The sequence below is a fragment of the Capsicum annuum genome, chromosome 8 (genome assembly GCF_002878395.1).
Source record: "Capsicum annuum cultivar UCD-10X-F1 chromosome 8, UCD10Xv1.1, whole genome shotgun sequence".
Taxonomy (NCBI): Eukaryota; Viridiplantae; Streptophyta; class Magnoliopsida; order Solanales; family Solanaceae; genus Capsicum; species Capsicum annuum.
This window is the reverse complement of record NC_061118.1, coordinates 152448280-152463595: the sequence shown is the minus strand read 5'-3', so window position 1 is coordinate 152463595 and position 15316 is coordinate 152448280. Positions and strand designations below refer to the sequence as shown.

At 34.3% G+C, this 15316-nt stretch overlaps 2 protein-coding genes across 2 annotated transcripts; one reads left to right on the top strand and one right to left on the bottom strand.

Annotated features, from left to right (window-relative positions):
• The first annotated feature begins 4941 nt into the window (after positions 1–4941).
• Positions 4942–11055, top strand: LOC107839536 (glutathione synthetase, chloroplastic). Its single transcript, XM_016683062.2, has 12 exons — positions 4942–5429; positions 5645–5814; positions 6844–6919; positions 7207–7337; positions 7720–7842; positions 7927–8007; positions 8183–8263; positions 8354–8423; positions 9450–9571; positions 10031–10170; positions 10250–10442; positions 10595–11055. Exons 1-12 carry the CDS (start codon positions 5079–5081, stop codon positions 10716–10718), a joined length of 1662 nt encoding a protein of 553 aa, XP_016538548.2. The 5' UTR covers positions 4942–5078; the 3' UTR covers positions 10719–11055.
• A 602-nt stretch (positions 11056–11657) lies between these two features.
• On the bottom strand, positions 11658–15316 carry LOC107839535. Its single transcript, XM_016683061.2, has 4 exons — positions 14866–15316; positions 14464–14657; positions 12425–12448; positions 11658–12145 (listed from the first exon to the last, which is right to left on the bottom strand). The coding sequence occupies exons 2-4, from the start codon at positions 14645–14647 to the stop codon at positions 11847–11849; spliced, it is 507 nt and encodes a 168-aa protein (XP_016538547.1). The 5' UTR covers positions 14648–14657; positions 14866–15316; the 3' UTR covers positions 11658–11846.

Below are 15316 nucleotides of genomic sequence, written 5' to 3'. Positions count from 1 at the left end.
ATTATTCTTTTTCTAAAGATTTTTTTTTTTTTGCTTTTTTGGTTATTATTTTTTTTAACAATCAAATATAATTTTGTAATTTTTTAAATGTTGCTTATTTTTAATGATAAGATATAAAAAGAGTGTAATTTTTTTGAATATAATTAAAGAAAAGAAAAAAAATGTATCAATGCATATTTGATAATAACTACATGTATTTACGATTTTAGATACATGTATCTGAATAATGATATCATTTCTTCTAAAATATTGATGTAGCCTTCATATGTATTAATAATACATAATGATACAATACAATACAATACATATATCTTATATATTTATACAATACGATGCACATTCGATATATATTAGATACAATATAATACATATCCGATAAATTTATAGAATGCTATACACATTTGATACATATTACATACAATATAATGCATATTTGATACATTAATAAAATACAATGCACATTTGGTACATATTCGATACAATATAATACATATCTGATGTACATACACAATATATATGCATTCGCTTTATACACATCCTATACTTATACATATTCTATACAACAAATAATATAATTTTTATACAACAATTATATAATTTTAAATAAAGGCCAAAAAGACCCGATTTAATAAGTAAATATAAATATAAGATAATTTTCACCCTAAAGTCGATCTCAGATGAGGGGACTCTGGAGAGCCGCTGATTCCAGCTAATGTCCATGTACAATCCATACTGACCAACTTCCCATGCTAGCTCCTCTATGTTCTTGACGGCCCATATTTGTCTCGGTAAAAGTCTTTAAGTGGCACGTCGTCTTTAAGTAAACCCTAAGCGTCAATGCGTCATTATCCTTTGGTTGGATTAAACCTCAGCCAATCTCCCATAACCCTTTTATCTCAGTCTCCTTGTGTTATCTTGGGACCTTTAGCGTTTTCGGGATCACAAGCAGAATCGAATGTCTGCCAAAGTACTAAAGAGAAAGTATTTCCAAATTGAAAATGGGTTTTCTCAATCAAAGCAAATGGAAGAGCAAATAGTTGTGGATATCCTCAGTAGGTTACCCTTGCGCTCTCTTCTTCGCTTCAAATGTGTCTCAAAAACTTGGGAGGCATTAATATCAGATCCTTATTTTCATAAGATGATAATGAAGCATCAGCGTCCTGATTCAAATTCCCAAAAGCTTCTTATTCGCAAAATGTTTAGTAAGACTGCTCCCTCAAGGTCTAAATTCTATTCTTCTTCAATCCCCCTTTAACCCACTATGTGAATCGTTACACCCTCTTTTCTTCTTTCGACGGCTTGGTTCTTCTTGCTGCTGATACACCAGCTTTTGTTGTGGAACCCCTTAACAAGAGAAACCGCACTACTTCCCCTACAGAATTTGACTTTATGTCCACTTCTTTCGGATTGGGATATGACGATGCCGTTGATGGCTATAAGATCCTTAAATTGGACATGTGTCGACAATATCCCATGGAAATCCTCACGCTTAAAACAGATTTTTGGAGGAAAATTGTAACCATCCAACTGCCGTTTGCCCTAGGACGACAGGATATGAAATAATGGAGATTCGTCCTCGCCCAAGTCGACATATTCCTATGGAGCCTTTGGTATATGTATGTACATGGAGCTTTTCATTGGATTGGCGATTTGATGGTACCAGGAAACCTTTACACGGTTTCATTTAGTATTTCAAATGAGGTGTACGGAGATGTACCTTTGCTAGACGATATGGGCAAAATCAAATCCTACGACCCGATTTTGGCCTTTCATTATTGGATGGAATGCTTTGCTATTATACTACTAATGGTTCGTTGGGTTCTTTTAAGCTGTGGGCGATGAAAAACTATGGTGTCGAGGAATCTTGGATAGTATTGTGTACCTTATAATTCAATGGTCTTGCTATAGCCCAACCGCGATATAGGTTTCCGGATCGTGAGCTGCTACTATATGCACCCGGGGAATTGCCACATCAATGTGGGGTACTTAGCTCTTATACATTCCAGACATCCGAAGAAAAATTTGGATTTTGGCCTGAACGTGGAGGAAGCTTTGATCGAGAAGGAATCGTTTATAGAGAAAGCTTGATTTCTCCAAAAACTAGTTATTTAATGTTTGCTTGAGTTTGAGTTTGTATTAGAAACAACTTTTCTAAAGTTTATAAATTAACCACTTCGGATCTTAATTACCTCACTTGTAGGATATCTACGGGTGGGTATGTTGTTATATACAAAGCACTTTTTTCCTTTTTGTAATGTTTGTTTTCAGACATAATGTATGGACCTCTTGTTCTAACAATTATATTTATTGCTTGCAAATTTGAATTATGGCCTCAACGTGTGAATCCTTTGAGAAAAGGATGGTTTATACTTTATAGAGAGTGAAAGGAATGGTTTATAGAGTTTAATTTGATTTTGCCATATTTACTTATTTAATATTTGCTTGTGTATGCTAGGAACTTTTTCCCCGGTTATAAAGTGCGGACCTCGATCTTGATCTAATAAAAGGAAGATATATAACCCAGCTATTTTAGACAGTTAAGTGTCGTTTGGTTGATAATGTAGTTATGCTGGGATAAGTTATGATGGGATAAGTTATAATAGGATTAGTTATGCTAGGATTATTTTTTACTGAGTGTTTGGTTTGTTGTTTTCAAATTAATATGCATGATATAATTTCTAAGAATAAAGTATTTGATTACCAAAAATACCCCTATCTTATTTAACTTCTTTTTTATTTATATATATTTGTTTTCAAGCTTTAAATATTTATTCTTAAAAATAAAACTTCCATCTTATTTAGCTTAATTTTTTTGTGTGTGCATTTTCATATTTATATCGTGTGTATTTTAAAAATAAAACTTTCATCTTATTTGGCTTTAATTTTTTTGCATGTGTCTTCCCATGATTATACCGTGTGCGTTTAAAAAAAAAACTTACTACATCTTATTTAGTTTGAATTAAAAACTTTCAACCTAAGTTTGTTAAAGTAAAAGAAGATTTGTTGTTTATGTCACTTCATTTAAACACATATTACTCATATAATATAGAATATTAAAATTCATTTTAATTGATATATACAATATCAATTTTCAAGTTATTGAAAAACTATTTATTTAAAATATGTAATTGAACAATAGAGTCGATTGTGAAATGATAATGTGTATTAAAACTAGGCAACGCCTTTATAGTTGTTAAAATATTTTATAGATTACTAGTGAATGGTAATTATTATTATAAAATCTACTTACTTTAGTTAATCTTTTCATTGTATAGTAAGAACTTTTTGTGTTATCAATTCACAAAAATAACACTTAGGAACGAAAAAGTTGATGTTGAATTCCATTTTTCTATGTTTAAAAAATTATAGTACCTACATTTTGTTGGATATATAAAAAATTATAGCACCTAGTTTTGATACTTATTATGTATGAATCTAACATATTTTTTTTTAATTTGTTAATTTTGCATTTTGATCCTTTATATAAGAAAATAGCGTATAAGTTTATAAAATTCACAAGCAATGGAATGAAAAAAATGCAAAGTTTAATTAATAAGAGGCTCATTTTTCTTAGTCATATATTTCCTTCGTTCCAAAATAAGATATTTTAGTCTTTTTAATTTGTCATAAATAACACGTTTTAGATAATCAAGTAGATATCAAATTTTTTTTTTAATTTCAAAAGTAATAATTAAAGATGATGAAAAAGATTGAAGAAATGTGTTTGTAATGAATTTGGGATATTTTTGTCATTTTATAATTTATCCCGGGATAAATTAAGATGGAATAACTTATACCACCAAATATGTGGTATAACTTATCCCGGGACTATTATTAATCCGGAATAAATTATCCCAAGTATTGCCAAACCAAATGGTGTATTAAAAATTTATCCCGGGACTATTATTTTATCCCGGAATAACTTGTCTTAGTACCTCACACCAAACGGCACCTTAAAGATTATGTTGGTCGGAAGTATCTAAAATGCAGACAGCTTGTATCATCTGAGATGGTTTTTAATCGTAATTTTTCTAAAGATGCTTCCTTAGCTTATGACACACATCAAGTTACAGCTATGGCTGAAATTGATGCACTGCAAGATGGTATTGTTGTGTATGTAACTTCACTGACAAATACATTTTAGTGTTAAGTCTGTAAAATTGGCAGTTTCTGTGTAGGAAGCTTAAAAGCTTTAGGATTGCAGAGATGGTCCAGATGTGGCAGTCATTTTATTTTATTTTATTGCTGGCTACGCACCTAGTGACTATCACGCAGAATCTGTAAGATAACTTATAATGAAAATTCGTTGGTGAAAAAAATCAGGAGGAGTTACGTAATAATTTTGGATTGCCATGAAACATAGCTCATATCTTTTTGTTGATAACATTAAAAAACACTCATATTCTTCAAATTCAAAATAGACATCATAATTTAATTGTATTTGCAACATTTAGAATTATTCCTTCTCAAGTTAGAGAAACCAAAGATATTTCTCAATTATCCAATTCACATAGAACAATCTTGATTTGAGTTGAAATTGCTAGTAACTTCACAAAAAGAATTTTTTTTTTTAAAAAAATAGTCATGATCATTTTTTTAGTTCTTGAGGGACATGTTGCCGTTGTTCAATCAAAGAGTGGGTTGATTGGAGACAATACATAATTTTTTTCTTTTAACCAAGGATAACCCGAAGCGGCTACAATCACTACCACAGTCTCGACTCTTTGGATGAGCACGTCGTGCGCATTGGATAAACCCCCACAAACTGCGTAATAGCCTGCAAACCACACAAAAAATGTAAACTACATTAGATAAGTCCTGTGCAACAGACTCGATTCAAAAAAATATTGAGGGGAACTCGAAGCCGAGTCAAACCAACCGAATTAGTATAGTGATGGATTGATAGTTTATAGTACTAGCATCTTCTTTTCCAATTGGTCCCATAATATTTTTCTTTTATTAAAAAAAAAATTCAGTATTGTATTCTCTTCTCTTTAGCACTTAGCAGCCATCCAATTGTAAAGGGCCACTTTGGACGATTACACAGAGAGAGGGAGAGGGGTCCAAAGAATGTCAAAATGGGGGGCGGCCATTCTTCTCTATCAATCTCACAAGGCAGCACCACTTGCTTAGCACTCTCTTGTGCATCCTCTCCTTTTCAACCCCAAGAATCACAATCAAACTCTTTAAATTTCTGTTCAGCAGCTAGATTCTTGGAACCCCATCTCCCTAAATCTTCTAAGATTTTCATACCCAAATCCCTATTGAGGTGTTCTAAAGTGCACAAAATGCAGACCCAAGTGGGAGATTCTGTGAAATCCATTGTTGATCCTCATGATATCGACCCAAAATTGGTGCAGAATCTTGCTTATGATGCCCTTGTCTGGTGCTCTCTTCGTGGCCTTCTTGTTGGTGACAGAAATTCTGAGGTCAGTATTTATGTAAGTAGAGCCTTGTGATCGGGCTTTACTGCATAGGGCTTGCGTTTTTATACTTTAAAGAAAGAAAAAGCTCCGATTTTGTTGATTTCTCTTACTGTTTGATTAAAGTTTGGTGCTTTATTTTGCATTTATCATGTGTTTATCAAGAAGTTTGTTTGGTGTTATTGCTTTCTTGTGATGTATGTGTCTTTTGAAATTTGAAGAAGTCAGGAACTGTTCCTGGTGTTGGTATGGTTCATGCACCAGTTGCTTTGTTACCAATGTCATTTCCTGAAAGTCATTGGAAGCAAGCTTGTGAAGTTGCTCCTATTTTCAATGAACTAGTGGATCGTGTGAGTCAGGATGGAGAATTTCTGCAGGAATCACTGTCTAGGTTGGTGATTTTTCTCCTTATTTGCACATAATTGCTTCCGTGTTTACTGATCACTTGAAACATGTACTGGAACAGAATGCACAAGAACAACTCTCTAGTAAGTTGGAAGAGATAATGGTAGTTCTTTTAGAGTTCTGTGGAACTTGATACAGTTTTCTGTGTGATCTCTTGTGTAATAATGGAGACAATTTCATTCTGATGCCTTTAGTCCAGTCAATGTAAAATTGATCTCATTTGACTCAACTTACGTCGTTCTTCCTGCCATACTAAAACAGCATCCATGTCCTGTTACTTGAGTGTTTCTTCCTCCTCTATGCCGTGCTTAATTTATAGTCAAGTTTCTTCCTTCAACTATTATGATGTTACACAAATTCCTTTTGTTCCTAAAACTTTTGTTGTATTTTGTTCTTGGTGGCATTGTCGTTGTTATTATTTTATTACTGAATATAGTGGATCTGCTTATAGGCATAGTATGCACACTGTTAGTGCTTTACTACCAGTCTAATTTTACAGAGAGAATTATACATACTGAGCTACCTACATAAAAGAATACTCCTATGCCATTTACATCAATGAAAACTGAAGATCCTTTGACATCACAAATTTCATTAATTTTAGTGATAGAATGTTGATTTTGGAAGTCAATAGGACCTGCGGCTATGTTCCTATGAAAGTTAGTAATCATTGGATGATCAAATTTACTCCATAACTTACCAATGATCAATATAAGTTCATGTAGAAGTTCTTTCAAGAATTGATCAAATACCATGAAAGACCGCCTCCATTTAATGATCCTTTTATGGATGCAGTTTCAAGTAGGAAAGCCATTCTTAGGTTTGTTGTATTATTTGAAATCCATCCTGACTAAGCTTCTAATTTGCTTTGTGTTCAATTTCTCTGGTATTACATATATTATTCTCCGTGAATGTACATACCTCTGGATAGGGACAAGGAATTGTATGAACGCGTCAGGCATGACCTTTTTGTAATGTCACATTTGGCATGATCTTTATCTGCTTTATACTGCAGGACAAAAAAAGTTGATCCTTTCACCTCCAGACTGCTAGAAATCCACTCCAAGATGTTAGAAATCAACAAGATAGAGGTACGTCTTGATAATACATAAAATTTTAATTTCGTGATGTGTGTGCACTACATCTGTCTGCACTTCAGTTGTTTTGGGTTGATGCATGATTTTGATATATTACATGATATCAATCACCGTGATTTTGATTTGCCCCTTTATCATTGTACTAGGTTTTACTCAATTTGCTTTTTAGTACAAAAAAATTTCTTCTTGTTGCTTCAGATGTTGTCATATTTGATCATCTGGAATGGAAATTTGTCCTGTATTTCTTCATCTCTATTTGATTTGATATGATATTGATGTAGGAAATACGCTTGGGTTTGCATCGCTCAGACTATATGCTGGATGAGCAGACTAAATTACTTTTGCAAATAGAGCTTAACACAATTTCGTCATCATTTCCAGGGTTAGGTTGTCTAGTCAGCGAGCTTCACAGGTAAAACTAGTCTCTGTTAACTTATGTAGTAAAACTTTCATTTTTGACCTAATGAATTGCATTTTAATGTTCTTATAGAAAATGAAAAAAACTGGAGCAAGTAACAAGAAACTTCATGGGTTCTAAAAAGGCAGCTATTAAAATCTGCTGCACTATGGTTGGGTCAATGTTGTGTTATAAGAATTCTCTTACATTGGTTGTCACTATCCAGAACTACTGTTGTCATTTTACCAAGGATTTTTTTTTTTTGTTTTTTTGTTTTTTTGTTTTTTTTTTTAATGATGAAATCTTCAGTGTATGCATGTATAAATGTTGAAAACTTTAGATAGTAAAACATCTAGATCTTTCACCTCTAAAGCCGGATATTAACTGTCATTTGCAGGAGCTTGATTCAACTATACAAAGAACATATTGACCTAGATCCTAACAGAATTCCCACAAACAATGCCGTAAATCAATTTGCTGAAGCATTGGCTAAAGCTTGGAATGAATATGGTGATCCAAGGTCATTTTGATTTGGGAGACGTTTTATTTAATCCTAGAATGAGTAAGGTCTTTGAAGCTGTACTAACTTAAATACATATTGCAGGGCTGTAGTTATGTTTGTGGTTCAATCTGAAGAACGCAACATGTATGACCAGCATTGGCTTTCTGCTTCATTGAGAGAAAGATATCCTACTTTAAATTAGATGTTTACATATCATGCATCTAATAAAAGGATGATAACCATATTTAAGACACTTAAGATTATGTTGGTCTGAAGTATCGAAAATGCAGAATGTTGTAAATCTGAGATGGTTTTTGATTGTAATTTCTCCTAAAGATGCTTCCTTAGCTTATAACACACATCAAGTTACAACTATCAGAAAGACACTAGCTGAAATTGATGCACTTGGCGAGCTTCGACAAGATGGTACTCTTGTTGTGTATGTAACTTCTCTGACAAATTACATTTTAGTGTTAAAGCTGTTCATTGTCAGTTTCTGTATGGGAAGCTTAAGAGTTTAGGATTGCAGAGATGGTCAAGCTGTTGCAGTCGTTTATTTTAGAGCTGGTTACGCACCAAGTGACTATCATTCAGAATCTGTAAGATAACTTTTATGCTGCTTGACATTATGGTTTATGCAACTATTGGCTTACTGTTAAATGCATACCCGTATGTTGTGCAGTAACTTCACTATTTGCTATCACTAAAGGCAGATGTCTTCTTTACAGATGAATTTGTGAACATGGCCTGATTTGTCTGATCAATGCATATGTTGGTGTCTTTATGGAGCACAATCTTATGCCATTTAACAATTTTTATCCAGTTCCTAAATATCATAAGTGAGAAAAGGAATAAGCAATACCTTATAAAAAAGAAAAAGGAAGAAACAATTCCAAGGGGGAATCTCTCTGGTAAAAAACTGTGGGCATGGTAGCTGGCGGGAGGATGGAACAGGTTATCTACCTATTTTATGTAGGTATTACTTTAAATCAAAATTGCTTAGATAGGGATGGTGAGGGGGAAATGGGAACATACAATTGGAGAAGTAAGAGAAATATGGACATGCTAGGGTGGAAGCGAAAGGGCTGTTTAGCACTGCTCAGTGGCTGTAGTTCTCAGATCCCAAAATAAGAGTAGCCTAATTCATACACTTATGATGATATCTGTTATGTTTTTGACATGGCATGGGGGTAAATACATTTTAAACAAAGTTAATGAACTCCACATTCTAAGGCATTGCATTCTCCTTGTAAGTGAAACAGAAACAATTATTTTTGATAACCAATTGAAATGGAACTGTTTGGATGCCTAACTCAGGGTAACGTGCCCTGATCATTATCACTGAACAGTTAAAAGGCAGTCTGTGGTTCTTTTAGTTAGTCTTATGGATATCTACTTACCTGCAAAATCTTTTGAAAGCATCTCTAATGCGTGCACACACGTGTTTGGGTAGAGGCAAAGTTGATTCAGAGTTACTGTTGAAATTTGAGATTATGGATGTGGCCCAAATAGAGAGATCGTCCATTTACTATTGCATCTCGTTGAATCTCCAGTTCTCCACTTAGGTATACACTTCCCAGTAACCTATTGTCTTTGCTTGATTTGTTTTATGCACTTTGTTGTAGGAGTGGAAAGCTAGGCTGCTGATGGAGCAGTCACGTGCAGTCAAGTGCCCTTCAATTTCCTATCATTTAGCTGGCACCAAGAAGATTCAGCAAGAGCTTGCAAAGCCCAATGTACTTGAAAGGTAAAAAGCTTAACTCAAGTTGCGTGTCATGTGATTTAGTAATCCGTAAAAGTTGCGTGTCATGTGATTTAGTAATCAGTAAGCTTAGCGTCTTGAGAAGCTCAAAAGCTGTCTATAACAAGAGCGTAAAATTGTGACTGGATAATTGTTTGGGATATTCCCTCTTCCTTTCTGTAATGGGGTTCTGGAAAGGCAAAACTTAATGCATTTAGTGTGTTATAAACTGATCATGATGAATATTGAGATTTTGTTGTTCTCCTTCACTGTGAAGCAAAAAGAAAGTAAAAAATAAATGTCTAAATTAACAATATATAAACACCCAAACAGTTTGAAGTAGAATGTTTTGTATAATTTGCAAGTTGAGAGTGTTATGAATACAATTATGCAGTCATTGAGAAATTAACTTCTCCTAATACTCTGTGTGTGATTTGTTAAACTTCCGTCCTTGTCTATGAGCAGGTTTCTGGAAAACAAAGATGACATTGCCAAACTACGAAAATGCTTTGCAGGGTTGTGGAGTTTGGATGAATCTGACACTGTCAATGATGCAATTGAGAAGCCTGGATTGTATGTTATGAAACCACAACGAGAAGGAGGAGGTCTTGCTCATGAAATTACTTTTGTCTATATTGCAATTACACATCAAAATCTCTAATAGTAGATCCTCTCTCACCTCAGGAAACAATATCTACGGGGAGAATGTGAAAGAAGCTCTTCTGAAACTGCAAAAGGAAGGCACTGGAAGTGATGCAGCTTACATACTAATGCAGAGGATTTTTCCGAAAATCTCTCACTCGATACTAATGCGAGAAGGCATCCCTCATAAAGAACAAACCATATCAGAACTTGGGATATATGGTTCCTATTTAAGGTAATTAGTGAATATGTCGTATTGCCCCCCTCCCCACAATTTACATAAGAATGGAAAAGGGAACTTCAAGAAAGGAGAAACATCAAAACAACCTTGTTACCCCTGAACGTTAAATCTAATATTTAACGTGTTCATATATATTCGATATGTAGGAATAAGACAGAAGTTGTAATCAACCAACAGGCTGGTTACTTGATGCGAACAAAGGTCTCTTCATCAAACGAGGGGGGAGTTGCAGCCGGTTTTGCAGTTTTGGACAGTATATACTTGGTTTGATGGAATTGGCTTGCATGTCAACATAGTACAAGGGTTGAATACAGAAGCACGAGAAGTCATTTCCTATGTTATGTTTGGAACGCCATGGTTTTAGCTTGTTTGACCTCTCCTTATTTTACATTGTAACTTTCTTATTTAACATCTCAAATAAGAGGTCCATATTTTTTTTTCTGAAGTGGACACAAGAATGATAATTCAAAGTTCTTGCTTGTAATTTAAACCAGCAATTCAGTGTTTGGACTCATTGTGACCCCAAGGCCTTTGCTGCTCTGCTAGATTCGAGCATATGATCTGTTGCTCCGGTGCTCATGTAATTCACATTTGTTGGTACGACCAAGGTTGCTCGCCTGCTTTTCTGCTTTGTGATCTTATTAGGATGTGCGATATCTGCATTGCTTAAGAGATGTATCATCTCATTTATATTATGGATAACAGAAACGCTGCAGTTTTCTGTTTGTAAAAGTTTACAACATGCAAAATTTACCAAACATCAACACTAAACCTTCCACTGCAGAAGCTATTTTTAGGTAAATAATTTTCTGCACTTGGTGATAATTTACTATGATTAAGTGATCAATTGACGTGAAGACAAAAGTATTTGGATATTGCTTGGTGATAACAATGTAGATGACGATGCATGTAATCTGTTCATTGAATTGGTACAACGAAGTAAGTTTTTCCTCCAAATTTATCCGGTTACTGGGACTCTTGAGGGAACAATATGTACTCATGACATGACAGCGAGATGGCCACAATTGGAAGGTAATGCAAGAGATCAAATGCTTTGTCCACAAGCCAAGAAAAGTCATGTCACTTCAAGGAAATTTAGCATACCAACTCCCTCATTTGCAAGTGTGAGATAACAAAGCTCAGGTATGGTCTAAATTGAAAACCACACGCATCTGTTCACAAAAATGTGAATTGTGATAACACAAAACATGGAAAACATCAACGAGATTATTAACTGAAATCAACATAATCTGATGTATGTGGAATGAAACCAAGACAGACCAAAAGCAAAAACCATATTCACAAAATGGGTATACAAGGAAAGAGGCATGTAAGTGCTTGTCTATTCTAATTCTAACAGCAACCAAAATGGTTAATTTTCCTGGAATTAAGACTTCACTAGTCCTTCCAGCCAAACTCAATGGCTCGAGTCTCCCACAGTGCAGAGAGCTTGCGCTCTTCTATCAATGCAGCTTCAGCCTTTTCCCTACCTCCCTCACATGTATCTATCCCTATGTTGCACTTCTCTGATTCTTTTTGGTAATGCGAAGATGCTCTTTTGGCGCTCATAATTAGAGCCTTGGTGCGCTCCAAAATGTCATCAGTAACATTTTTCTGCAAATTAATCTCCTCCGCTAGTAAAGAAGCAATGTCCTTCTTCATCTCTTCATTCATCTGAGGATCATCTTTACCACAATCTGCATCACAAAATGATCTAATGATTAGAAAAAACAGTTTAAACCAAGTTAACCTCTCCTCCTAACTTTTTCATATGTGATGCTCAACATCACAGACAATTCGAGATCTGCTGGATGCTTGAGCCAAAAGATTTTATCACTTCCTCACCATTTCACCTTTTGGTAGAATAACTTTTAAGCAGGACACGATTAAAAACTTCACTTAATTTTGTAGGGAATTACTTGTATAACTTTACACCTTATGGCTTTTTCAGGCACTATATGAAGCAGTGAACTAACCTGCCAATGAGCTGTTTAAGATGTCTGCAAAATAACACATAAAATATGAAATAAGAATCTACAGGAAAGAAGAAAAAGGAACAATTAGAGACAGCATAAAAGATGTCAATTCTGCATTGTAACATAAAATAATTTCCAAAAGCTATGCAACTTTTCCAACATCAAACAGCAAGAGAAAAGAGGAACTACTGAATAAATATATAGCTTGAAATTTTCTGATACCAGACAAAAGAAGACAATATGATTTAAACGTCATGCATGTTTATCTAAAAACTCTTAAACAATTACTTTTTCTTGAAAAGAAAAACTCTAAAGGTATGGCAGTGTTAGCAGTATAGATTTGAATAGTATGCTATATTGATAATTGATGTAAGTATCATCATTTATATGTAAACAATCCCCATTTTCAAAATAGAGGAACTCTAGTCTTCATGATTTGGAAGGCATTCAGTTTGCTTCAATAAGGCTAAACGAATAAGAGTTTTAAGTTTTGTGCACTGTCAGTGTATAAAATATTCTACACTATTAGGTAAACTTGACCAGTTATTGTAGGTTACCCAATTTTTTACATAAAAATTGAATAAGAAAAAATTGGGTAACCTGCAATAGCAAACTCTTGGAGAAACTCTTAATTGGACCCTCTTATGACGCTTATTTCTGGTGCAAATTTCTCAAAAAGCTTCTATACTTAAAGAAGTTCTTCTGGCATAAAGATAAGGGTGACTACTCTGAATAAGTTCAAAAGATGCTCCATACCACCAATGAGAGGCATTCATAACTTAGATAAGGCATATCCATCTATAATTCAGGATGAGAGTTCGGAACATCGGCTACGAAAAGAATCGAAAGTTCACAGAGTTTCTTCCAGGTCCACCAGTTGTATCATGATGCCAATTAATGCCCTCAGAGAATCATGGGCTCCTTATGGAAATTAATAAATCAAAACAGACTATTCGGAACATGGCAACAACTTTATAACAGTCTCTTCTATGAAATAGGGAGTAGTACCTTTTTTCCAGTAAAATTCTCAAATCAACCATGAATTAGAATTTCAGTTAAAGTGCCTTTCTCTTACATTTAGTTTAGCCATGACCTGCACCAGTTCTCGGCAAATTCACTTAGTCCTCGAGAATTCCCAGAAAGATCTAACTTAAGATCAACTGTCTGAACTCCTCGCTATGAATTTAGAAGTATAATTATGCAGAACATTTGATTTTTGTACTAGGACAATATAGTCTCTATATATATTAATACGATCAGTCCTTTGTGTTATTCTGTCATAAATATTCGCTTGCCGCACACAATAGGAACATGTGGAGTTAGAAAAGATCTTTTATCTAGACATGAATTTGGCGAAGTATTTCATTCAAACAAATATAGAGCTAGAACGGATGGTTTTGTGCCTATTTCCAGTTCTTCCTCCAGTGGAACCACCAAAAAGTTTCAAGTCACAGAAATTCATTCTAATATCTAGCTATAGTTCAGTCTCCACCTACTATAAGTGGTAAAAAAAGGTAATATAAATTGAGGATCCCAGTTTCAAATTGAGGATCATCCCACTGGTTTTCTCAATTGGTTAATACTCCCTCAGTTTCAATTTGTTTCTCTTATTTCTTTTTTAGTACGTATCAAAAAGAATGCATCTTTCCCTTTTCAACCACTTTTTACTTTCAACAGTATTCTTTACTTTCTTAAACTCTGTATCAAGTCAAAGCCAGAAAACAAATTGAAACGGAGGGAGTAGACAAGCACCCCATGAACACTATACAAGTTTTTTGTTAAACAGTCCATTCATTCACTTACATAAAACTGAATATTTTCTCATACATAAATTAAAGGCTTAGCAGGTACAAGCAAGACCTTAAAACAATATCACTTCTTTCTGAAGCAGAAACTCAACTTTAAATGAGCTCGTGAACACTAAGTGCCAAGGTGTGCAATGAGGCGTTATGTTTACTCATTAGGATCAAATCAATCAACATAACTACACAACCTACACAATTTAAAAGGCATTTGGTAGATAAGAAAGATGAACTAACCTATAGGGGAGAACATAGAATCCTCCTCACAATCACAAAGACATGGAGGACATGAAGACAAAGCCTTATAGTGCCGCAATGTTGGTGGTCTGACCATGTAAACAACCAAAAACAAACCCACCAGAACCAAAACAAATCGCACTGTCCCACGACTAAAGGACCTATGGTCTGATGGATGAGCCATAAAACTGCCCCTAAACACACAACAAAGAAAGCCCAACTGTCAGTACAAAACAAACAAGCAAACAAACAGGAACCCAGATTCCAATTTCAAGATAAAAATCAAGATAAGCCAACAAAACTACAAATCTGAAAATCCCCATTTCAGATTTCACTGAAAACACCATAGATCAAACACACACACACATACACCAAAGAAAAAAAAAAACACATTTTGCATACCTGTGTCAAAAAGATCAAACCTTTCAAACAATCTCAAACTCAAACTCAGTCATTTGAGCAACTCTCTCTCTTTCAAAAAAAGAAAAAGAAAAAAGAACCCACTTCACAAAATGGGCGTATAATATAATGTAATACCCAAATGCCTTACACACCACCAAATGAACAAAAAAAAAAACTAATATAATCACAAAATGATTATAGTGAATACTTTTCAAGAAAATTTTAAAATCCAAAAGAAAGAAAAAAAGAAGAAATACTTCTCTTTGGGTATAGTGGATTAGGGAAAGTAAAAGTAAGAGAGATCTGAAAAAGGAGAAACGAAAAATATGGAGGTGGTTTAAGAGATGTAGAAGTACTAGTAGTAAAGAGAGAAAATAGGAGGGATTAGGTAGTGAAGAACAAGTCTCAGCTTTATAATTCTAACGTACTAGTAGTAATAAGTAGCATTAGT